The sequence below is a fragment of the Macaca thibetana genome, chromosome 20 (genome assembly GCF_024542745.1).
Source record: "Macaca thibetana thibetana isolate TM-01 chromosome 20, ASM2454274v1, whole genome shotgun sequence".
NCBI classification, from domain to species: Eukaryota; Metazoa; Chordata; class Mammalia; order Primates; family Cercopithecidae; genus Macaca; species Macaca thibetana.
Window position 1 is genome coordinate 41,859,425 of NC_065597.1, and position 26,069 is coordinate 41,885,493.

At 45.0% G+C, this 26,069-nt stretch overlaps 1 protein-coding gene and 1 pseudogene across 5 annotated transcripts in view; one reads left to right on the forward strand and one right to left on the reverse strand.

Annotated features, from left to right (window-relative positions):
- The window catches only part of TENT4B (terminal nucleotidyltransferase 4B), an 85,345-nt gene extending 72,632 nt beyond the window's left edge, over positions 1-12,713 (reverse strand). For 2 of the 5 annotated variants that reach the window (XM_050774795.1, XM_050774794.1), the window contains exons 1-2: positions 12,606-12,713; positions 11,384-11,899 (exon numbers count right to left, since the gene is read on the reverse strand). In XM_050774795.1, coding sequence (XP_050630752.1) covers positions 11,384-11,899; positions 12,606-12,685 — 596 coding nt within the window. In that variant the 5' untranslated portion in view covers positions 12,686-12,713. Of the gene's footprint in view, positions 1-11,383; positions 12,327-12,605 lie in introns of those variants that run through there. The other 3 variants (XM_050774792.1, XM_050774793.1, XM_050774791.1) reach the window with 2 other exon arrangements.
- Positions 12,714-13,842: 1,129 nt separating this feature from the next.
- LOC126945124 (uncharacterized) lies at positions 13,843-13,932 on the forward strand (annotated as a pseudogene).
- Positions 13,933-26,069: the final 12,137 nt, after the last annotated feature.

The following is a 26,069-nucleotide window of genomic DNA, read 5'->3' on the forward strand; positions in this document are numbered from 1 at the left end:
ACTGAATTGTACACTTTAAAAGGGTTAAATTTATGGTATGTGAATTATTATCTCAACAAAAATAAGAAGAAAATAAAGGATAACGTTTTTTGCCTTTTAATTTTAATTTCATTACATGCATATTTTGCTGATAAAAAAGAAATAATGTTGTCTGGGACAAAGCCTCAGCTTAATCCATGTCTGATAAAAAAACAAAAGACTGGAAACAAAATGGTCAACAAGAAATTGGTAAGATAAATTATGGTACATTAAATCAATGGAATATAACCAAAAATAAGACAAACGAAAAATAAATAAATCGAATATCACATACATATGTACTATGAATACAAGGTCATTCTAAAGGCAATGAGATATTAAAAATGGTATAGAAATATATTTGAAATGAGGCCGGGCGCGGTGGCTCAAGCCTGTAATCCCAGCACTTTGGGAGGCCGAGGTGGGCGGATCACGAGGTCAGGAGATCGAGACCATCCTGGCTAACACGGTGAAACCCCGTCTCTACTAAAAAATACAAAAAACTAGTGAGCCGAGATCCGGCCACTGCACTCCAGCCTGGGCGACAGAGCGAGACTCCGTCTCCAAAAAAAAAAAAAAAAAAAAAAAGAAATATATTTGAAATGAAAAGATGTTTGTCATGCTAGTAAAAAAAAATTTTTTTTTCAGACGAGGTCTCGCTCTGTCATCCAGGCTGGAGTGCAGTGGTATGAATTTAGCTCACTGCAACCTCTGCCTCTTGGTCTCAAGTGATCCTCCCAGCTAAGCCTCCCAAGTAGCTGGGACTACAAGGGCACGCCACCATCATGCCTGGCTAATTTTTTTTTTTTTTTTGGTAGAGACTGGGTTTCACCATGTCACCCAAGCTGCTCTCCAACTCCTGGACTCAAGCGATCCACCTGCCTCAGCCTCCTCCAAAGTACCAGGATTACAGGCAATTCCAGGTGAGCCACCATGCCCAGAGAAAACTTTTTTTAGTCAAAAAAGTATATTCACAATATTCTGATGCCCTTCTCCCAAAGAAGAAAAAAAAAATTAGACTGAAAACCAGTTCTAAGTTCTGGCCTCCAGACTATAAGAGAATAAATTTATTTTATTTAAACAACATTCTTTTATTTAAACAACAATAGGCTGGGCACAGTGGCTCACGCCTGTAATCCCAGCACTTTGGGAGGCCGAGGTGGGAAGATCACGAGGTGAGGAGCTCAAGACCAGCCTGGCCAATATGGTGAAACCCTGTCTCTACTAAAAATACAAAAATTAGCCGGGTACGGTGGCAAACAAAAAACAAGCAAACAACGACAACAACAAAAAACCAGGATGGGCTCACACCTGTAATCCCAATACTTTGGGATGCTGAAGTGGGAAGACTGCTTGAGACCACAAGTTCAAAACCCATCAAAATGGTGAGACCCCATTTCTTTCTTTCTTTCTTTTTTTTTTTTTTTTTTTTTTTGAGACAAAGTTTCACTCTTGTTGCCCAGGCTGGAATGCAATGGTGCAATCTTGGCTCACCGCAACCTCCACCTCCTGGGTTCAAGTGATTCTCCTGCCTCAGGCTCCCAAGTAGCTGGAATTACAGGCGCATGTCACCACGTCCAGCTAATTTTGTGTTTTTGGTAGAGACGGGGTTTCTCCATGTTGGTCAGGCTGGTGACCAACCTCACTGACCTGAGGTGATGCGCCTGCCTTGGCCTCCCAAAGTACTGGGATTACAGGCGTGAGCCACCGCACCCAGTGAGATCCCATTTCTATAAAATAAAATAAACAAATAAACAAAACCCAACTCTTTAAAGACATTAAAATTATGCTCACAGTAAGAGTCCATATTGATGAAAGAAAATATATATATATAAAAAAATTAAAAAGTCAAAAAATATTTACATCAAACTATTAACAGAAATTATATCCTGCTAGTGACATTACAGGGGTTTTCCTCCGTTATTTCAGCTATATTTAGGGACAGTGGTATAAACACCCCAAACAAACACGAAACTAAAGGGTGAATAACTTCAAAGAACAAAGGCACTAAAATTTCAAGCCTTATCACTAGTACTGTATTAAGTCCAAGTTCCTGGAAATTAGCTAAGTCACCTAATTATAGAATTAAAACACAATCCTATGTATTATTATTCTTGCTTTGGCAGGAATGTACAATACCTGACAGTGCTAAGAGTTAGGTTACTTTGACTAAATCAAAACAGTGACTACAAAGGGCCAGTAAGGGAAAACTAAGGCACTAAGTCCCAATTCTCAGGTCACAAAGCTGTTTAGATGAAACAATTTATTCTAGGATAGATTTGAAATCAAGTATCTATTCTATAGAGTCTAAAGGTATCATTCAGGTATAAAAATTCTTGGCCGGGCGCGGTGGCTCAAGCCTGTAATCCCAGCACTTTGGGAGGCCGAGACGGGCGGATCACGAGGTCAGGAGATCGAGACCATCCTGGGTAACACAGTGAAACCCCGTCTCTACTAAAAATACAAAAACTTAGCCGGGCGAGGTGGCAGGCGCCTGTAGTCCCAGCTACTCGGGAGGCTGAGGCAGGAGAATGGCATGAACCCGGGAGGCGGAGCTTGCAGTGAGCTGAGATCCGGCCACTGCACTCCAGCCTGGGTAACAGAGCGAGACTCCGTCTCAAAAAAAAATAAATAAATAAAAAATAAAAAATAAAAAAAAAATAAAAATTCTGTAAGAAAACTTTACCACCACCATCACCAACAAACCACTAGCCACAGGTTTACTCCCTAAAATATAGCCAAGCCAACAGACTATAAAATATCCTCATATGAAAAGACAAGACTCTCAATTTTGAAATAAATCCCGCAGTTTTACTTTTTTATGTTTTTAGAAAACGAGACTAAAGATCTACTTCATGCTAATAACTAGTTTCTAAGAAAAAGCAACATGTAAAGGAAACACTGAAAATTACTTCAAAGACAAAAAAAATTAAAATGTTACTGCTAAGAGTAAAACCAAAGAAAAACTTGAAAATTAAAGCCTTTCAAGTCACAATTTTAGGTATTTCTCACTGAGAAAGTTCAATACCGCCAAGATGTTTTAAAATTAAAAAGTTAAAATTAGATGAGGCTATTTTTATTGATTAATATAACGCAAAACAGGCTATCACTATACATATTAGAACCGCTCAAATAAAAAAATGGTAACACTAAATGCTAGCAAGGATGCAGAGAAACTGGATATCTCATACGTTGTTGATAGGAATACAAGAGGATATAGTCATTCTAGAAAATAAATAGTTCAGCAGTTTCTCTAAAAACCAAACATGCACTTACCAGATGATCCAAACATTTGGGCATTTATTCCCCCAAAATGAAAACTTTAATTCATATAAAAATATTTATATACATGAATGTTTATAGCAGCTTTATCTGTAATAGTCAAAAAACTGGAAACCACCCTTCTGGTATGTCCTTCAACAAGTAAATGGTTAAACAAATTGTGTGGTTCAGCCATACTATGGACTACTACTCAATAGTAAAAAGAAATGAACTACTGATGCATGCAGCAATTTGGATGGCTCTCAAAGGAATTATGGTAAAAGAAAAAAGCCAAAGTTACATTCTGTATGATTCCATTTATATAACATTCTCAAAATGGCAAAATTACAGAGATGCAGAACAGATTAGTGGTTGCTGGAAGGGTGCATGCGGCTACAAAGCGGTAGCATGGGGAGCCCTGAGGTGATGGAGTAGTTCTGTATATAGAACTATAGACTGTTAGAGTGGCTACCCAGATCTACACATGATAAAATTGCATACTATTATATACACACATACACACAAATACATGTGAAACTGGTGAAATCTAAAAAAGCCTGATGGATTGTAACAATGACAATTTCCTGGTTCTTGACATTAAACTATAGTTATGTGAGCTATCACCACCAGGTGAAACTTGGTGAAGGGAACATGGGCTCTGTACTATTTTTCACAACTTCCCATAAATCTACAATTATTTCAAAATAGAAAGTAAAAAAAAAAAAAAATAGTAGGGCTATGTATGAGGAGGTTAATATAATAACAAATGGAAAAGGTTTAGTATAGCATTTGAAACATGGTTATAAAGGCTTCCATTTTGTTGAAACTTTTATTACATTAATTTTTTTTTGAAAACACAGGTTTCTGCACTAAATATATACACCTATTTCAGCAAAAAGCATGACTTGAGCTAGAATTCCTCAACTTAATTACCAAATACTACATGAAATCTCTTGTGCATATGATAAGATTGTTTTCAGACTTAAAATTGTCTAAGTGAATAGGGAACCAGTACACAACATAAATGGCTCAACATTCAGCTTTTTTCCCAAAAATCTTTAACTCAAATGTCTTTTACATCATCAAGTAACTTATCAGATGGAAATAAATGTATCATCTGCTGTGTGGTTCCAAATTAAGGAAAAGTCTAGCTCAAAGCCATCCTCAATTTGAATATATATAATCTCTTACAAAAAAACAATTACATGTAATCTTAAGAATAGTGAAAGAAACTTAAAGCCTTTTTGGCATTCCATAGCAGCTGAGTCCCTACCAAATACTCTGGGGTAGAAAGAACATTCTACTGGCCATCCTCTGAATTCCTCAGCAGACTCTAAGCTGTCCAGTCAGGTCTGTAGGAAACAGCAAATACCAGGTGCTGGTAACTAGTCTCTAATTCTTCAAAAAAGCATTATCTCTGGCCTACAGCCCCTTCAAGATTACTCTATACCTATGTGTGTGTGAGTGATTAATACAGTCTCTAGTGTTGTGGGTGTGATCCTGAAATAGTTTCCACCACTAAATGTTACTCTTAACAGAGTCAACAGAAGAGAGAATAGAAAGCTGTGTGAAATCATATAAAAGCTTGATTTTCTACTTTCCACAGAAAAAAAAATGACTTTAATTTTCTCAGCTTCAGCAGGTGCAAGAATATCTAACCATAGCCATGATGTCTATACCCTTCCTGTGATATTCAGTATGCAGGTTATCTGAGAACAAGTGAGAACCATCTGATCAGTTCAGTATCACCAAGGGAGCCCTTAAATTCTGTTCCCATGGACCCTTCTGTACTTCCAACACTATGATTTGTTGGCAGGAATTTCACAGAAGAAGTTGAGATGTAAGGCCATCTGGCATGCCAGGATCAGAATTTTTCTAATACACACCCCCGTCCCTGACTTAGAATTTTCTAGTATCCCTTTCTCATCCTATCTTTCCTGTAATGTAGTAAGCCTTTTATGTGAACACTGGGTAAACAAATTCCAAAAAGTCACTCACTGTTTCTTTGTGCTTTTCAATAGTTAAAACTTTATGAGTGTTAAAAAAGAGTCCACAAAGACAAAGGGGGAAAAGAAAAAAAAAAGTCCAAACACTGAAATGTCAATGGTTAATGGTGACAGTGTTCACTGATCACAGATTTTGGATAAAAGATGGAAGTTGTGGAATGAAAGTTAAGTTAGTGGCCGGGCGCAGTGGCTCATGTCTGTAATCCCAGCCCTGTGGGAGGCCAAGGCGGGCAGATCATTTGACTCAGGAGTCCGAGACCAGCCTGGCCAACGTGGCAAAACTCCATCTCTACTAAAAATACAAAAATTAGCTGGTGTGGTGGCGGGTGCCTGTAATCCCAGCTACTCAGGAGGCTGAGGCAGGAGAATCACTTGAACCCAGGAGTGTTGAAGTTGCAGTGAGCCAAGATCATGCCACTGCACTCCAGCCTGGGTGGCACAGCAAGACTCCATCTCAAAGAAAAAAACAAAACAAAACAAAAAAACAAATAAAGTTAAGTTAGCTGAACACAGCATACTAAATTTTGAGACATTCTTAAATATGAATTATATTGTTAGTGTACAATCTACACTATAGAAAACCTAATGTCTTCTTAAAAGCACATTTCAGTACCCAAATCAGTAAAATGCAATAACCTGAAGGTTCCAGTTCACTAAGAATTACTGTGGGCTATATTTACAAATGCACAGAAATTAAACAAAGCACAAATCACTTGGAACAAGGCCTCTAAATTATTTCATATTCAATCTACTTTACTATGTTTGATTGCTTTGGAGCCCAGCAGTAACACCAATCTCACTGATAATACTGTGCAGAAATAAGCAGAGATAGGCCGGGCGTGGTGGCTCATGCCTGTAATCCCAGCACTTTGGGCGGCCGAGGCGGGTAGATCACCTGATGTCAGGAGTTTGAGACCAGCCTGACCAACAAGGAGAAACCCCATCTCTACCAAAGATACAAAATTAGTCGGGCATGGTGGCGCATGCCCGTAATCCCAGCTACGTGGGAGGCTGAGGCAGGGGAATCGCTTGAAACCGGGAGGCAGAGGTTGCGGTGAGCCAAGATCGCGCCATTGCACTCCAACCTGGGCACCAAAAGCAAAACTCCATCTTAAAAAAAAAAAAAAACACAGAAAGAAAGAAACAAGCAGAGATAAGCCTTAATGCAGTGCTGAAGAAAGGAATGAACATCTCGGGCTTACTACAATATGGTGAAAAAAGGGCACTAGAGGATGGCACATACAGGACGATACTGCCCTACAGCAGTGAAGAGCACTACATCTCTGCCCTCCAAATCTCAGCTCCCCACTAGCGGGTCTACCTATATATCCCCCTACTATCTTCTTCCCCAAACCAATAGTCCTTCTGGCCCTTATTTCCAAAAACACCACAAACATTTCCCCAGTCACTGAAGTTCAAAGCTACAGTGTGATTATTAAATCCACTTAAGGAATCTGAATCCTCTCCATCCTTACCCTGTAATGCCTCTCACATTCATTCTCCCTTCACATCCCCATTCCCACCATCCTAGTTTAAGAAATTATATCTTAAACCCAAGTTTCCCAACAAGGTCTTGATGTCCCCAAGCCAAATTTGTACTCCAAAACGTTGTTTTGAACAAGTCATCCAAGCCTTAAAAAAGCATCTACAGATCTGGCAGTACAGCCAACAGAAACCTATCCTCATGAGCTTGGACAAACACCAAGCACCTTCCACAAGAAGTTTCTGGACCCAGGGCTCAAGACCAAGTTCTGCAAATTCTCTGTAGTTGCTACTTCTTGCCATCCCCTCTTTCTCCATAGCGATCAACAACTAAGTCTTTCCAAATAAAAGGGTTTATGGCTCGTTTTCATGGACAAGCAGCAGCAGGTGGACAGCATCCTACACCATAGCCAGTTCTGGAGGGCAGCAAAGCCCAAGAAAGAGAATCAGTGGAAGCAACTTAAAACATAAAAGGCCAGGCCAGGCGCGGTGGCTCATGCCTGTAATCCTGACACTTTAAGAAGCCGAGGTGGGCAGGTCAGAAGTTCAAAACCAGTGTGGCCAACATAGTGAGACCCCATCTCCACTAAAAATACAAAAATTAGCTGGGCATGGTGGCAGGCGCCTATAATCCCAGTTACTCGGGAGGCTGAGGCAGGAGAACTGCTTGAACCTGGGAGGCAGAGGTTGCAGTGAGCCAAGATTGTGCCACCGCACTCCAGCCTGGGCGAGAGAGCAAGACTCCCTCTCATTCATTCATTCATAATTAAATAAATACATAAGGCCAGGCACAGTGGCTCACACCTGTAATCCCAACATTTTGCGAGGGTGAGGTGGGAGGATCACTTGGGCCAGGAGTTGGAGACCTGCATGGGCAACGTGGCAAGACCCCATCTTTACAAAAAATACCAAAATGAGCCAGGCGTGGTGGTACTCACCTGTAATCCCAACTACTCAGGAGGCTGAGGTGGGAAGATCACTTCAGCTTGGGAGGCCAAGGCTGCTGAGACCCATGATCATGCCACTGCACTCCAGCCTGAGTGACAGAGCAAGACCCTGTCTCAAAAAAAATTAAAAAAATAAATTTAGGCCAGGCACAGTGGCTCACACCTGTAATCCCAGCACTCTGGGAGGCCAAGGCATGTGGATGGGTTGAGCCCAGGCAAAGGTTGCAGTGAGTCAAGATCACACCACTGCACTCCAGCCTGGGCAAGAGAGCGAGACCCTGTCTCCATAAAATTAAATTAAAATTTAAAAATAATAAAAAATATAAAATTTTTTTAAAAAGCAGACAAAATCCCTGGTCTGTAAATACATGAAGAAGTCTGAGATGGTGAGCCCAAGAGTTTTATTTTGAAGACTTTAGATGAAATCCAATATCTTACTCTACATATTAAAAGAAATGTCCATGTCATGTGTAAGAGGGAAGACATAATAAAAGGAAAGTTAAACATAAGTGGGCTATACCAAGAGCATGAAGTGAGTACCTTTGAGAGTTCAGAGAAGAAACCAAAAACATCAAGGACTTAGGCAATGCAAGAGGTCAGAATTCTAAGTAAGTCAACCAGTTTGGTTGAAGCAGAGAACACAAAAGACAGCTGTGAGAGACTATATAGCTGTTCCATAGTTCTAGTCCATTTTTCACATGCTTTCTGGTGTCCTCTCCCTATCTGGACTATCAGTTCAGAGGCCAAGAACCAACACAACGTGTTAACCTATTAGCTAACTATCAGTCACATCTTAAGAATTCAGACAACAATGGTAATAGTTTTAGTATATTAAATCTCAGAACAGCAAAACATCGAGGTGCACTCTGAATTCAGATATTTTGAAATACCTGTATCAAAAACAGAAAAACTTCCTTAAGAAATAGGGACACTGGCAAGAATGGTGGCTCATGCCTATAATCCCAGTACTCTGTGAGGCCAAGGCAGGAGGAGTGCTTGAGGCCAGTTGAAGACCAGCCCGGGCAACAAATGGAGGCCCCATCTCTACAAAAAGTAAAAATAAAAAAATTAGGCAGGTGTGGTGATATGTGCCTGTAGTCCCACGTACTCCAGGAAGCTGAGGCAGGAGGATCACTTGAGCCTAAGAGTTAGAGGATACCATGAGCTATGATCACATCACTCCACTCCAGCCTAGGCAGCAGAGTGAGACCCAGTCTCAAAAAAAAAAAAAAAAAAGAAAAAAGAAAAAAAAAGAAATCAGGATAATGAGGCCGGGCACGGTGGCTCATGCCTATAATCCCAGTACTCTGGGAGGCCAAGGCGGGCAGATCACCTGAGATCGGGAGTTCGAGACCAGCCTGACCAACATGGAGAAACCCCGTCTCTACTACAAATAAAAAAGTAGCCAGGCATGGTGGCAAGCACCTGTAATCCCAGCTACTCAGGAGGCTGAGGTAGCAGAATCGCTTGAACCTGGGAGGCAGAGGTTGTGGCGAGCTGAGATTGTGCTACTGCACTCCACCCTGGGCAACAAGAGTGAAACTTCATCTCAAAAAAAAAAAAAAAAAAAAAAAGAAATCAGGATACATGAATCAAAGCAAGAATTTCTAAGCACCCCGACACTCTTAACACTCCTGGGAATTGTTTAACGTATTTTTTGAAACTAGGAGGTCTCAGAATTGAAATTCTTTTTTCAATTTTTTTAAAAAAAATTAACTGCTGACATCCTCTAAGGGAGGAGGCAAAAGAATGGAAAATCTGGTGAAGTGATAAGCAGTTTTTAAAGAGGTTTACAATCAGTTTTAAAACAGTAATCCCTCTGGGAAATGAAAATTCCTCTCCTAATCCCTTTGAGGGCAATATATTTGAATTAGGAACAAGAACATCTTGCTTCTACTAGGTACAAATATGAACCTTTTAGAGTATCTTCTGCATTAAATAGCAAGCAGAGGAAAGGACAATTTCTAATTTATCAAAAAAAAATAAGCATCTTGGACTTATATCTTTTGCTAGACACATGCAAGGAGGCTTCAATAAAATGCAATTAAGGAACTTCAAGGTTTTCGTTGACAGTGATTACTTAACTGGAGCTTACTCCTGTGAAATGAAACTACCAGAAACCCTCAACATCAATTTGCTTGTCACTAAACCACAGGTTTACGCTTAGACTTGGAAATGCTAACAGGATGGAACCACAAGCCTTTAATAAAACGTGATGACCATGGAGAGCGCCCTTGAAGCTTAGCAACAGAGGACTCAACCCTAAAAGGGTTCCCTTTCTGGAATGTGAGGGCAGGTTTGACATGTACCACAGCACCAGTCCTAAAACGCTTGACTGCATTTTCCACAAAAGGTAGGAGTTGTAATAGTAGCATAGAGCAGACACCAGCCCACTGGAAGCAGATGGAACCCACCAACTCATTTTATCCAGACCTTCAAAAAGGTACACAGAACTCTCTCTCTCAGCCAAAGCAGGACAGATCTGAATGAATAAATCCAGGAAAAGGTTCACATGAGATTACTAATTGGTAATTTCATTTGCATGCCAAAGCCCTCAATGTAAAACAGAACCTGAAAAATGAAAAGCAATTTGAAAGCCCGTTCTCCATACTCAAGCTACACACACACACACACACACACACACACACACACACACACACACGAGACCAAAAGCTTTGTTTTGCAAAACAAATAAGACTCAGTAACCTATTCCAACACAGGGACTCTTCTGAAGGGTGATCTAGCTGGAAACATTCCCTGCTTATGTACATAATTCACTAGGGGTCAGGTAAGATTCCATTTTCTAACAGCTGAACTTTAAACAGAAAGTCACTAGTGGTGCAATATTCACTCATTAGCATAAATCTCTACCCCCTAGAATGAAAAGCATTGGCTGCCTCTGCCAGGATGACAACTTTACAGTGAGAAGCTGGAGCCGCGGACCATGAACTCCTGGAAAGTTCTATCAGGGCCTCAGAAGAGCTCACCACCTTCGCCAGCCTAAACTTAGCGGTCACCCATCCCACGCCACCCTCTCCACAGACAGGGCATCTGTGATATGCGAATTTTTAAAAAATAAAAAGATTGGCCAAAGGGTCAAGAGCAGGCAATGCCTTACAGGGCTGACATGATTGCTGTCTGGGACTGGGGGAGGGGGAGGAGCATTCTGGATGTTTCTATTCTTGGCAAGGAAAGCACCTCCGGGTCCTGCACCATCAAAAAACACTCACACACCAATGTTCTCAGGGAATGAATGATATGCCCGTGTTAAGCGGTCTCATCTTGAGTTGTGATGACGGGGAAAAAGGTGTGGAGGGCTGGAGGCGGGGTGGTGGTCAGGGGTAGATGTGTTTGACTAAGGGGGATGGGAGGAGAGTGAATGGATAAAGGGGGGACCTGGGGAAGGTATGGACGGTTAAGAGGGAGGGGAGGAAGGTGTGGACGACTAAGGGAGGACAGGAGAACGGAGGGTGGGGACGGTTAAGGAGGCTGGGGAAAGGTGTGGATGGCTAGGGGGGTGGGGATGGCCAGCAGCACCCCCGTGCACCAGAAGCAAAGGCAGGCCGTGGGGGTGGCCGCTCCCAGACCCTCACAACCCCCCACTGTGGGCGTGTGCTCGGCTGCGCTTTCGCACCGGCCAGGCCATCGGGCCGCAGGGCCAGCACTCACCCCACGACTCCCTGGTTGTAGTTCCTCCGTTTCCACGGGGTACCGCTGTACACGACCCCGCCGCCGTCTGCTCGGCCGCCCCCCGCGGCCCGCCCTCCGCTGGGCTGCAGCAGGCTGTAGTTGAGTCCATACGTGCTGGCCTTGTTGTCGCGCTTCCTCTTGTTGCTGCTGCCTGAGGCCGAGTCGGCGGGATCGGCGGCAGGGACGGCGGCCGAAGGGTGCGGGGACGAGGACGCCGAGGGGGACGAGGACGCCGAGGAGCCCGCTCGGCGGGCCCAGGCCCCGGGCTGGTGGTGGTTGTTGTTGTTGTTGGTCGTCTCTAGGGGCAGGAAGTCCCGCTGCTCCGCGGGCAGCGCGTGGCTGCCCAGCAGGCGCTCCCCGGAGCGGTACATGCCGGCCGGGGCCGGGGCCGGGGCCGGGGCCGAGGCCGCGCCGCCGGGGCTGCCGGTGCTGCTGCCGCTCCCGCCGGTGGCCGTGCTGCTGCTGCTGCCGCCGCCGCCGCCGCTCGCGCCGCCGCTGCTGTGACAGTGGTGGTTGAAGTAGAGGTTCCTCAGCCCCTGGGTCGTCTCCCAGATCTGCATCCACAGACTGTTGGACGGTCCGAGCTGCTCTGGCTGGAACCAGGCGATCCTCGGATCCATCAAACGGCGGCGGCCGCTGCCCCCGCCCCTCCCGGCCGCCTGCAGGGCCGCCGCCGCCGCCGCCGCCTCAGGCGCACGCCCGGCCTCGGCTGCTGCTGCTGCCGCCGCTGCTGCTGCTGCTGCTGCTCGGGGCCCGCCACGGGCGGCGCGGTCGCGCAGGGAGCCGGGCCGGCGCCGGCGGCGTCGCTCCCGCCCTCGGGGGCTCCGCGGGCCCTCCCCCCCTCCCTCCGCCCCTCCGCCGAGCCCCTGTCACTGGGGTCCCCGTGCAAATGGCGGCGGCGGCGGCGGCGGCTCCACAGAAGGGCGAGCGGCGGCGGCGGCAGCGGCGGCGGCGAGACGCGCCTGCTCCGTAGCGTCCTCGCTCCTCCGGGCCGGGGCGGGGCCTCTGCCGGCTCCGCCCCGCTCGCTCCGCCCCCCCCCCCCAGCCCCGCCCCTCCCCGCCCTCTCGCGCTCGCCCCGCCCCCCCCGCACCGCACAGCAGCCCCGGAGGCCGCGCCGTGCGTCACAGAGGCCGCGGCGCTACAGGGCCGCAACCGCCCGGCCCAACCGTCCCTGCGCCATCCGCGGAGGGGTCCACGTACCTGGGCGTGCGGGGGCCTCTGACGCGCGCGCGGCTCCTCTGCCTGGGCTTCACCGGCGCTGAGACTGGACGAGACCGCATGGAGGTCGCCGCCCGCCCCGCAGGGAGCGCGTTGTGGGAGGTGCCGCCCCGCCTCTCGCTCCTCCCATCCCTGTGGCCGCCGGACCCCGGGCCCTCCCAACTCCCCCTGACGTCTCGGCTTCTGCCTGCTTTCTAAAACACTTTCTTTTTAAAAAAACAGCCTATAACACTTTCTGGTGGGGTGTGGACACGCCCCCCGCCCGAGCGCGTGCCCCGGGGCGGGCTGCGCGAGACCCTGCACAGCTACTTGCGCCCCGCCCTGCTGCGCCCTGGCCGGGGTAGGGGACCCCTACATCCCGGCCCGAGGCCACAGAAACCTGCACCCCATGCATAGCCCTGGGGGAGGCCACTAAGACTGAGAGTGTGAGCCAAGGGCTGAAAGCCACAGCCACACACTCAATCCACTTCACACGGACACGCAAACACGTGTAGATGCACAGAGAAGCAGACACACTCCTGAGCGGCGTAGCAAAGACGCTCTCCTGCCGTAAGGTGCACCAACAGCCTTAGAAAGCTCTTCTGAGTTCAGCATTAAATTTTAAGAAAACCCACAAGCTTTTAAGGCTAAAATGAAGATTTAGCATCAGCAAAGATTGTCCACTGTGTCGTTATTTGCATGTCTTTCAAATCTCTGTGGTTAAAAAGACAAGGAAAGGGGAATGTTAAGTATTTTTAATCAAGAGACAAAAAGTAATTGAACAGCTTCTATGTGGGCCCGTTAAAGTTGATCCAAAGTCCAGAACAAGTCCCTGATGGCTGATAATGGCCTTCTATTTTTTTAATGACAAATAATGGAAAACTATGAAAGAACTAAGTGTTGCTCTACCTTTTTCTTTCTTTGGAGACTAACTCTTGCTCTGTCATCTGGAGTTCAGTAACTTTTTCCCAGCTCGCTGCAGGCTCGGCCTCTTGGGTTCAAGGGATCCTCTTGCCTCAGCCTCCGAGTAGCTAAGACTACAGGCACGCGTCAACAAGGCGTAGAGACAAAGTCTCTGCGTTGCCCAGACTGGTCTGGAACTCCTGGACTTAAGCGATCCTCCCACCTTGGACTCCAAAGCTGCTAGGATTACAAGGGGGCATGCCACCATGCCTGACCTTACCTATTTTTTTTTTCATAAGAGAATAAATAGTATGACCATAAATACGGAAAACACACAAAGACCCTTCAGCTGCAAACAACAGCTTCCTTGGTAGTGTATACAGCCTGTTTCTTGTATGGGCTGCTCTAAGGGACCGTGGAGACAGGCCTTTCAGATGTATGTTCATGTCTCTGATCTTGCACTACGCCAGTGTAGGCTCCACTCAGGCATTCGAGGTGCCTTTGGAAAGCTCCAGAGCACTGTGGCCAGGGTTCACATTGGCCAAGTTATCATGTCCATCTGCAACAAGCTGTAGAACAAGGAGCATGTGATTGAGGCCCTGCGCAGGGCCAAGTTCAAGTTCCCTGGCTGCCAGAAGATCCACATCTCAAAGAAATGGGGCTTCACCAAGTTCAATGCGGATGAATTTGAAGACATGGTGGCTGAGAAGCGGCTCATCGCAGATGACTGTGAGATCAAGTACATCCCCATCATGGCCCTCTGGACAAGTGGCATGCCCTGCCCTCGTGAGGGCTTCCACTGTGCTGCCCCCTCTTAATACTCACCAATAAATCCTACTTCCTGTCCAGCAAAAACAAACAAAAACCCTTCGGAATTTTGGTTCATTCTATTTGATTGTTGCTGTTACATTACTAGAAATCAGTATTAAAAGTTTTCTCTGTCTGGGGGCGGTTGCTGAAGCCTGTAATCCCAGCGTTTTGGGAAGCTAAAGTGGGCAGATCACCCGAGGTCCGGAGTTCGAGGCCAGCCTGACCAACATCGAGAAACCCCCATCTCTACTAAAAATACAAAATTAGCCAGGTGTGGTAGTGCATGCCTGTAATCCCAGCTACTCAGGAGGTTGAGGCAAGGAATCACTTTAACCCGGGAGGTGGAGGTTGTGGTGAGCCGAGATCTCGCCATTGCACTCCAGCCTGGGTGACAGAGGAAGACTCTGTCTCAAAAAAAAAAAAAAAAAGTTTTCCCTGAATAAAATTTGCTATATGCTAATTATTACATAGCCAGGAAAATAACTAGCGGTATTTTTTATGTTACTCACACTGACAAAAACAAAACATTGTGTAGAAATAGATTTTGTTTGATGACCTCATACTTGTTTTAAAAATTCAATCTCCGGCCGGGTGCGGTGGCTCACGCCTGTAATCCCAACATTTCGGGAGGCCGAGGCGGGCAGATCACAAGGTCAGGAGTTCCCGAGACCAGCCTGGCCAACATGGTGAAACCCCATCTCTGCTAAAAATACAAAAAATTAGCCGGGCTTGGTGGCACATGCCTGTAATCCCAGCTACTTGGGAGACTGAGGCAGGAGAATCGCTTGAACCTGGGTGGCAGAGCTTTTGATGAGCCAAGATCGCGCCATTGCACTCCAGCCTGGGTGGAACAGTGAGATTCCATCTCAAAAAAAAAAAAAATATATATATATATATATATATATACACACACACATATATCTATATGAGCAGGGTGCAGTGACTCATGCCTGTAATCCCATCACTTCGGAAGACTGAGGTGAAAGGATACTTGAGGCCAGGAGTTTGATAACAGCCTAGGCAACATGGTGAGACCTCTGTCTCTACAAAACATTTAAAAATGAGCTGGGCCTTTTCCTGTAATGTAGGATCAAGGTAATGAAAAAGAAAAAAAATATTCATCATGAAATTTGGAGGAGACAGATATCCAAACTATTATCAGATGCTAATTTATCAGTTACACCATAGTAATACCCTAAGTGTGTTAAGTAAAAGGCTTTCTTCAGCTGTAATCCCAGCAATTCGGGAGGCTGAGTCAGGCAGATCATTTGAGGTCAGGAGTTTGAGACCAGCCTGGCCAACATGATGAAACCTGGTCTCTACTTAAAAAAGAAATTAGCCAGGCATGGTGGCCCATATCTGTAATCCCAGTTATTCAGGAGGCTGAGGTGGGAGAATCGCTTGAACCTGGGAGGCAGAGGTTACAGTGAGCCGAGATCATGCCACTGCACTCCAGCCTGGGTGACAGAGCTAGACTCCATCTCAATAAATAAATAAATAAATAAATAAATAAATAAATAAATAAATTAGCTGTGCTTAGCGGCGAGTGCCTGTGGTCCCAACTACTCGGGAGGCTGAGGTGGGAGTATGGCTTGAGCACAGGAGGTCGAGGCTACAGTGAGCCATGTTTGTGACACTGCACTCCAGCCTGAGCGAGATCCTGTCTCAAAAATAAAAATGACCAGGCACAGTGGCTCATACCTGTAATCCCAGTACTTTGGGAGGCTGAGGCAGGAAGATCACTTGAGCCCAGAAGTTCAAGACCAGCCTGGGCAACACAGCAAGATTTTGTCTCAAAAGAGAAGAAAAGGAAATAAAAGTTAAAAATTTAAATATATTTTCTTAAACTCTGCTTGAAAAAAAAATTCAGGAGAGGCATAGTGGATTACACCTATAATCCCAGCACATTGGGAGGTTTAGGCCGGAAGGTGGCTTGAGGTTTGGAGTTTGAGACCAGTCTGGGCAATATAGCAAGACTCTGCCTGTTAAAAAAAAAAAAAAAAAAAAAAAGTAACTACAAAAATTTTTTAAATTCAATCTCAAGACATAAGATCAGGGAAACATTTTTCTTTTTAATTCAAACAAGAAAAATGGAAAGCCCAAAAAACTAAACATTATTGGCCAGGCATAGTGGCTCACGCCTGTAATCCCAACATTTTGGGATGCTGAGATCACCTGAGGTTGAGAGTTCAAGACCAGCCTGACCAACATGGAGAAACCCTGTCTCTACTAAAAATACAAAATTAGCTTGGTGTGGTGGCACATGCCTGTAATCCCAGCTACTCAGGGGGCTGAGGCAGGAGAATTACTTGAACTTGGGAGGCGGAGGTTGCAGTGAGCCAAGATCATGCCATTGTACTCCAGCCTGGACAACAAGAGCGAAACTCTGTCTGGAAACAAACAAACAAAAAACCCGTATGACCAGGCGTGGTGGTTCATGCCTGTAATCCCAGCACTTTAGGAGGCCGAGGTGAGCAGATCACTTGAGGTCAGGAGTTCAAGACCAGCCTGGCGAACATGGTAAAACCCCATCTCTACCAAAAGTACAAAAAACTATCCAGGCGTGGTGGCGTGTGTCTATAATCCCAGCTATTTGGGAGACTGAGGCAGGAGAATCACCTGAACCCAGGAGGGGGAAGTTGTAGTGAGCTGAGCTCATGCCACTCAACTCCAAACTGGGCAATAGAGGGAGACTCTGTCTCCAAAAAAAAAAAAAAAAAAAAAAAAAACCAACTCTGTAGACTGTGATGTGTGGGCCGAAAGACAAGGCATCACTGTGCTCTTTCACCTGGAAAGAATGCATGTTGGTAACCGTGTAACTTATCCTTGTTTCAAGGTCTTCAGCAAATCTTGGTTGAATGTCTATCATCCATGCAGAATTGAGCTAATTGCTTTAGAGGTGATAGATAAGCAACCAGGGCCTGTGGCTGCCTTCCATGAATTTCCTGTCTGGTTGAGGAGGCAAAAAGAAGTAAATATTTAAACTCAAATTGCAATTCATTCAATTAATTCAATAAGTATGGTCTTGAGCAACTATTAGATGCCAGATTCTGGGGATACAGCAACGAACAATTCTGATGAGGTCCCTGCCCTGGTGGACCTAGTTTGCCAGTGAGCAAGGGAAGCCTATAAAGTCAGACAGTGGTAAATGCAATGAAGAAAAAGAAGGCAGGCTAAAGGACAGTGACAGTATGCTATTTTTAGATGGGCTAATCAGGGAAGGCTGCTCTGAGGAAGCGATATTTGAGCCGAGCGGTAAGCGAAGGAGTGGGCTGTGACCATCTAAGGAATGGTCCATTAGACAGAGGGGACGACAAACACCAAGGTCCTGGGTCAGGAACCTGCTCTGGGCGCAACAAGATGAGGCACTGATTGAGTGTCAGATGTGTGCCATGGTATAGAATTAAAAAGCATGTCTTCTGGAAGGTACCTTAAAAATCATTCAGCTGGGGCCGAGCGCGGTGGCTCTCTCCTGTAATCCCAGCACTTTGGGAGGCCAAGATGGGCAGATTGCTTGAGCCCAGGAGTTCGAAACCTTCCTGGCAACATGTTTCTCCTAAAAATACAAAAAATTAGCCAGGCATGATGGCCTGTGCCTGCAGTCCCAGCTACTTGGGAGGCTGAGGTGGGAGGATCACTTGAGCACGGGAGACGGAGGTTGCAGTGAGCCGAGATCACGACACTGCACTCCAACCTGGGTGACAGAGTGAGACCCCGTCTTAAAATCAATCAATCAATCAGCTCCCTGGACATGGTGGCACAAACCTATCATCTCAGCTACAGGGAAGGCAAAGGTGGGAGGATCTCTTGAGCCTAGGAGTTCGAGACCAGCCTGGGCACCCCATCAATTTTAAGAAAAATAAATTTTTAAAGAAAAAAAGCATTCAAGCCTGTAATCCCAGCACTTTGGGAGGCTGAGACGGGTGGATCACGAGGTCAGAAGATCGAGACCATCCTGGCGAATACGGTGAAACCCCGTCTCTACTAAAAAATACAAAAACTAGCCGGGCGAGATGGCGGGCACCTGTAGTCCCAGTTACTTGGGAGGCTGAGGCAGGAGAATGGCATAAACCCGGGAGGCGGAGCTTGCAGTGAGCTGAGATCCGGCCACTGCACTCCAGCCCGGGCGACAGAGCGAGACTCCGTCTCAAAAAAAAAAAAAAAAAAAAAAAAAAAAAAAAAAAAAAAAAAAAAAAAAAAAAGCATGCAGTCCAAAGTAAAACAGTTGGGTATTTCACATACACTAAAATGTACAGTTGACCCTTAAGCAACTCAGGGTTGGGGTAATGACCCCAGCAGCACTGTTGAAAATTGGCGTGTAACTTTTTTTTTTTGAGGCACACTCTCACTCTCTTGCCCATGCTGGAATGCAGTGGCATGATCTTGGCTCACTGCTGTCTCAACCTCCCGAGCTCAAGTAATCTTCCTGCCCCTGCCTACCGAGTAGCTGGGACTACAGACACGTGCTATCAAGCTCGCCTAACTTTTTCTCTTTTTTGTAGAGATGGGGTCTCACTGTATTGCCTAGGTTGCCTAGGCCCCACTTTGACCTCCCAAAATGTTGGGATCACAGGTGTGAGCCACCACACCTGGCCAGCATATAACTTTTGATTCCTCGAAATGTTAACTACTAGACAAGTGTGGTGGTTCATGCCTGTAATCCCAGCACTGTGGGAGGCCAAGGCCAGTGGATTGCTTGAGGCCAGGAGTTCAAGGCTTCGGTGAGCTATGATCACACCTCTGCATTTCGGCCTGGGCAACAGAGAGAGATACTGTCTCTAAAAACAAAAACAAAACAAAAAACAGAGGCTGTGCCGGGCGCGGTGGCTCACGCCTGTAATCCCAGCACTTTGGGAGGCCGAGGCGGGCAGATCACAAGGTCAGGAGATCGAGACCACGGTGAAACCCCGTCTCTACTAAAAATACAAAAAATTAGCCGGGCGCGGTTGTGGGCGCCTGTAGTCCCAGCTACTCGGGAGGCTGAGGCAAGAGAATGGCGTGAACCCGGGAGGCAGAGCTTGCAGTGAGCCGAGATCGTGCCACTGCACTCCAGCCTGGGCGACAGAGCGAGACTCCGTCTCAAAAAAAAAAAAAAAAAACAGAGGCTGTGCACAGTGGCTCACACCTGTAATCCCAACAGTTTGGAGGCTGAGGTGGGAGGATTGCTGAGGAGTTTGAGACTAGCCTGGGCAACATAGTGAGACTCCGTCTCTAATAAAAAAAAGAAAAGCAAAAACCCTAACTACTAATACTCTACTGCTAACCAGAAGCCATATGGATAACATAAATATTTAATTAACACATATTTTGATTTATTTTATTTATTTATTTTTTTTTGAGATAGAGTTTCACTCTTGTTGCCCAGGCTAGAGTGCAGTGGCGTGATCTCAGCTCACCACAACCTCTGCCTCCCAGGTTCAAGCGATTCTCCTGCCTCAGCCTCCAGAGTTGCTGGAATTATAGCCATGTGCCATCGCACTCGGCTAATTTTTGTATTTCTATTAGAGACAGGATTTCTTCATGTTGGTCAGGCTGGTCTCAAACTCCTGACCTCAGGTGATTCCCCCACCTCGGCCTCCCCAAATGCTGAGATTACAGGCATGAGCCACCACACCCAGACAATGCTGTATTCTTATAATAAAGTAAGCTAAAGAAAATAAAATGTTACTAAGTAAATTATAAGAGGCCAGGCCCAGTGATTCATGCCTGTAATCTCGGCACTTTGGGAGGCTGAGGTGGGAGGATCACTTGAGCCCAGGAATTAGAGACCAGCCTGAGTAATATAGTGAAATTTCATCTGTACAAAAAAAATTTTTTTAATTAGCTGGCTGTGGTGGCACATGCCTGTAGTCCCAACTACTCAGGAGGCTGAGGCGGGAGGATTTCTTGAGCCCAGGAGGCAGAGGTTGCAGTGAGTTGAGATCGTGCCACCGTACTCCAGCCTGGGCAACAGAGCAAGACCCTGTCTCAAAATAAATTATGAGGAAGATAAAATGCATTTACAGTACTGTACTGTGTTTACTGATACCTTAACTTCATGTCATCTGTTTACAGGGTGAATCATCTGTCTGAAATGGCAGGCACCCACAGCTGCAGACCTCAATCTGGGTGGGGTACATAGCAAGCAATTCAACTTTTTCTTCTAAAAGAGGCACTTCCAGCATCACTAGAATGGGTCCCATATGTGAAACAAAGTTTCTACTCGAGAACTGAAAGAGATCAGTTTTTACTGCTATAGACAGTTTGCCAAAGAGACAATTGCTCACACAGATGATTGATTAGTGTTACCTGCTGTTTTAAGCAGATATTCTCAATAACAACTGGAAGTAACCACAAAATTATTATAGTACTGCACTGTGTACTACAGGTAATTTTTTTCAGTTATGATTTACTACCGCATCTTTATGTTTGTTTACATTTTTTGCAACTGTGAATGATGCCATGTATGATCTGTAAGTATGTTTGTGCGTCAGTTTGGACAAATTTTAACTTTTTTTTTTTTTTTTTTTTTTTTTGAGACAGAGTCTCACCTTGTCGCCCAGGCTAGAGTGCAGTTGTGCGATCTCGGCTCACTGCAATCCCTGCCTCCTGGGTTCAAGCAATTCTCCTGCCTCAGCCTCCTGAGTAGCTGGGGTTACAGGTGCTTGCCACCACACCCGGCTAATTTTTGTATATTTAGTAGAAATGGGGTTTCACCATGTTGGCCAGGCTGGTCTCAAGCTCCTGACCTCGTGATCCACCAGCCTTAGCCTCCCAAAGTGCTGGGATTACAGGAGTGAGCCACTGCGCTGGCAAAATTTTAACTTTTTATAACAAGTTTGTGCACACTTTATGGTAGTAAATGATAAAATACACTAGTGTCTACATATATCTTGTGCATTCATACCTAACTTTTCTTAATTTTTTTTTTTTTTTTTTTTTTGAGACAGTCTCACTCTGTCCCCCAGGCTGGAGTGCAGTGGCATGACCTCAGCTCACTGCAGCCTCCACCTCCTGGGTTCAAGTGATTCTCATGCCTCAGCCTCCCAAGTAGCTGGGATTACAGGGGTGTGCCGCCACACCTGGCTAATTTTTGTATTTTTAGTAGAGATGGGGTTTCACCATGTTGGCCAGGCTGGTCTCAAACCCCTGACCTCAGGCGATCCACCCGCCTTGGCCTCCCAAAGTGCTGGGATTACGGGCATGAGCCACTGCGCCTGACCAACTTAAAAAAAAAATTTTTTTTTGCCATTTCTAGGCTATTCTGCAAGTTTTTTCAAATTGTCCCAAATCTCCAAAAAATTTTCCCATATATTTATTGAAAATATCCACATATAAGTGAGCTCGCACAGTTCAAGGAACAACTGTATTCACTTTCCCCAACAAATCTGCAATGTTTTATCCCAAATAATCTACTGCTGCATTTTAAAAAATATACTACACCAATTTCAATAATCAATTTTACTCAACCTTTTCATTTTGCTATTTAGAACAAAAGAACAGACATTTATTGGAGTCTTGAAAATCATCTAAGTTGATAAGTCAAAAAACACAGCTATTACAACCCCAGACATGTTCCTCTGTAATTTAGCATCCTATTCATTCCCAATATTTTTCTTCCTAGACAAGAAACATGTTGAATTGATGGTCTTAACTTGCAAGATTTACTGAAACACCAAAGTTCTACAGAGTAAAAATTTAGTAGAGAAATAAGAAGAAAGAAAACTACCCAAGAATCATGCAAATTTAAATGTGTTTTCATTTAGTTATTTATTATTTTTAGAACTGAAGTGTCACTTTGTCACAGGCTGGCGTGCAGTAGTGCAACCTTAGCCCACTGCATCCTGGAACTCCTGGGCTGAAGTGATCCTCCTGCTTCAGCCTTGAAAGTAGCTGGGACTATAGGCATGTGCCACCATGCCGGGCTAATTTTTTCATTTTTTTGTAGAAATTGGGGGGGGGTCTTCCTATGTTGCCCAGGCTGGTCTCGAACTTCTGGCCTCAAGCGATCCTCCTACCTGGGCTGGCATTACTATTCTAGTCCAGCCTCCCACTTCCCTGGTAAATCTGCAGGATTTCCTAGGCTGGTCTTGAACTGCTGACCTCAAATGATCCTCCCATCTTCACCTCCCAAAGTACGGGGATTATAGGTGTGAGCCACTATGCCCGGCCTTGATTTATTAACTTGAACACAACAGAAGGGAAATTCTACAATGACTACCTGATATTAGTAACTGTCATTAAGGCAGGATGTGGTGGCTTATGCTTGTAATCCCAACACTTTGGGAGGCTGAGGAGGATAGCATTGCTTCAGCCAGGAGTTCAAGACCAGCCTGGGCAACATGATGAGACTCCCCATCTCTACAAAAAATAAAATAGGCTGGGCGTGGTGGCTCACGCCTATAATCCCAGCACTTAGGGAGGCCAAGGTGGGCGGATGACCAGAGGTCAGCAGCCCGAGACCAGCCTGACCAACATGGTGAAACTCTGTCTCTACTAAAAATACAGAATTAGCTGAGCATGGTGGCGTATGCCTGTAATCCCAGCTACTTAGGAGGCTGAAGCAGGAGAATCGCTTGAACCTGAGAGGCAGAGGTTGCAGTGAGCCGAGATCACGCCATTGCACTCCAGCCTGGGCAACAAGGGGAAACTCCCTCTCAAAATAATAATAATAATAATAAGAAGAAGAAGAAGAAGAAGAAGAAGAAGAAGAAACAATAAGACAAAATTAGCTGGGTGTGGTGGGTTGTGCACCAGTAGTCTCAGCTACTTTGGAGGCTGAGGCAGGAGGATTCCTTCAACCCAGGAGTTCAAGGTTATTCCTGGGTTGAGCTATAATCCTGCTACTGCACTCCAGCCTGGGCAACAGAACAAGACCCTGTCTCAAAAAAACAAACTGTCATTACAACTAAATTTTAGACAGTATGTGATTAATGTATTTTATTCTGGAGTTAGTAAAAACCATAAATAATAGTTTATTAATATTAGTATCTTCATCATTTACATTGTGAAGCATTTGCTCCAGTTATTAATAATCTTAGGCCCCATTTACAAACCTTCCCCTTTTTGCACAAAATATACATTATAGTTTCATGTTATTTTCCTCCTTTATAAATACCAGGAGGATTCCAAGTAGGGAAATATTTTCCAGTGAGACTTAAAAATAATTAGCAATGTTGAAGCTTGTATGCTGTTCAGAATAATCCAAATTTATTTATTTATTTATTTATTTATTTATTTATTTTTGAGACAGGGTCTTACTCTGTCACCCAGGCTGGAGTGCAGTGGCCCAATCATGGCTCACTGCAGCCTCCACCAACTTCCTGGGCTCAGATGATCCTCCTACCTCAGCCTCCCAAGCAGCTAAGACTAAAGGCATGCACCACCATACCCAGCTAATTTTTTGTGTGGTTTTTTTTTTTTGAGACAGAGTTTCACCATGGGCTGGTCTTGAATTCCTGGACTCATGCGATCCTCCTGCCCCAGTCTCCCAAAGCTCTGGGATTAGAGGCATAAGCCACCTTGCCCAGCCAAAATGTCTTTTATTTCTACTGTTCTAGAAATAAAACTGCTCAGTTTACAAGCCATTTTGGGGTCTTTGGTGTGTATATATGTGTGTGATAGTTAATTTTATGTGTCAACTTTATTGGGACACAGCATGCCCAGATTAAACATTATTTCTGGGTGTATCTGTGACAGCGTTAGTAAAGCAGATTGCTTTGGAGCTTGTATGCAAGCCTGAAGAAGACTTCTATTTCCTATAGCCACAGAGCTGAGACTGCTGAAATTCAAATGCAGAACCTCATTCTGTGACTGACTGAATTATATCTAGTCTCACAGGGCATCTACTGTTAAAGTGAGCATGTTGATTGGGAAACGACAGGATCCTGGAAATTGAAATAGGGATGTGTGGGAAGACCCTGATAAGATACATTGAGCCCCTAAAGTCTGATGTGTCTCCCTTGCCAGTGGAAGAGGCCTCCCCATCCCAGTGGTATGGGTCTCCCCATCACTCTCCAACCCCCATCTCAGGGAATTAACTCTGCATTGCCTGAGGAAACTGTAAAGGCCTCCACTGAGGCAGTTGACAGGCAAGACTATGCTGATTCTGTTACAGGACCACCCCAACATCCCCCTTTGGTTCTAGACCTGTAACTAGACCCAAGTACCCGTAGGCCCCTAAGGTCAAGTACAAAGCGTGATCCAAGAGGAGGAATGCGATGCTCCAAAAGAACTACAGCAGTCCTCCCAATCCATGGCTTTGCTTTCCACAGTTTCAGTTACCTACAGTCAACCATGATTTAAAAGTATTAAATGAAAAATTCCAGAAGTAAGCAACTCATACTTTTTTTTCTGTTTTTGTTTTGTTTTGTTTTGTTACTGAGACAGATAGGGTCTTGCTCTCCACTCAGGCTTGAATACAGTGGTGTGATCATAGCTCACTGCCGCCCCGAACTCCTGGGCTCAATCCATCTTCCCATCCCGGCCTCCCAAGTTAGCTAGGACTATAGGTGTGCACCACCAAACCTGGCCAATTTTTTTGTTTTGTTTTGTTTTTGTAGAGATGGGAGTCTCACTATGTTGTCCATGCTGGTCTTGAACTCCTAGCCTCAATGGAGCCTCCCACCTTGGCCTTCCAAAGCACTGGAATTATAGGCATGAGTTACTATGCCCAACCAACTCATAACTTCAATTGCGTCTTGTTCTGAGTAGTGTGATAAAATCTCATGTCATTGCTAAATGGTCTTAGGGTTGTTTAAAAGAAATAAAGAATAGAAATAAAATAATATAATACATTTAAAAAAAATAAATTTTACACCATCCCACCCAGGATGTGAATCATCCCTCTGTCCAGCATAACCTGCACTGTGTATGCTATTCACTCATTTTCACTTAGTAGCTGTCTCAGTTATCAGATTGACTGTCATGGTATCACAGTGCTTGTGTGCAAGTGGCTTTTATTTCACTCAATAGTAGCCCCAAAGTGTAAGAGTAATGGTACTGGCTATTCAGATATGCCAAAGAGAAGCTGTCAAGTACTTCTTCTAAGTGAAGAGGTGAAAGTGCACAACTTAATAAGGAAAGAAAAAAACTCATACGTTGAGGTTTGTAAGATCTATAGTAAGAACAAATCTTTTATCTGTGAAACTGTGAAGAAGGAAAAAGAAATGAAATTCATGCTAGTTTTGCTGTCACACCTCAAATTGCAAGTTAGACTACAGTGAGTGACAACTTTCATTACAGCATGCTTGTTATAATTGTTCTATTTTATTATTAGTTATTGTTAATCTCTTCTGATGACTAATTTTTTTTGTTTGTTTCTTTTTGAGACAGAGTGTCACTCTGTCACCTGGGCTGGAGTGCAGTGGCACAATCTCGCTCACTGCAACCTCCACCTCCTGGGTGCAGGTGATTCTCCTGCCTCAGTCTCCTGAGTAGCTGGGACTACAGATGCACACCACCACACCCGGCTAATGTTTTTTTCTTTTCTTTTCTTTTTTTTTTTTCAGTAGAGACAGGGTTTTGCCATGTTGCACAGGCTGGTCTCAAACTCCTGCCCTCAGGTGATCTGCCTGCCTTGGCCTCTCAAAGTGCTGGGATTACAGGCTCAAGCCACCATGCCCGGCCTAATTTTTTTTTTTTTTTTAGTAGAGTCAAGGTCTTGCTGTGTTGCCCAGGCTGCTCTCAAAGTCCTGAGCTCAAGGGATCTTCTCTTCTCAGCCTCCCAATGTGCTGGGATTATGGGCATGAGCCACCACACCTGACCTAGAGCCT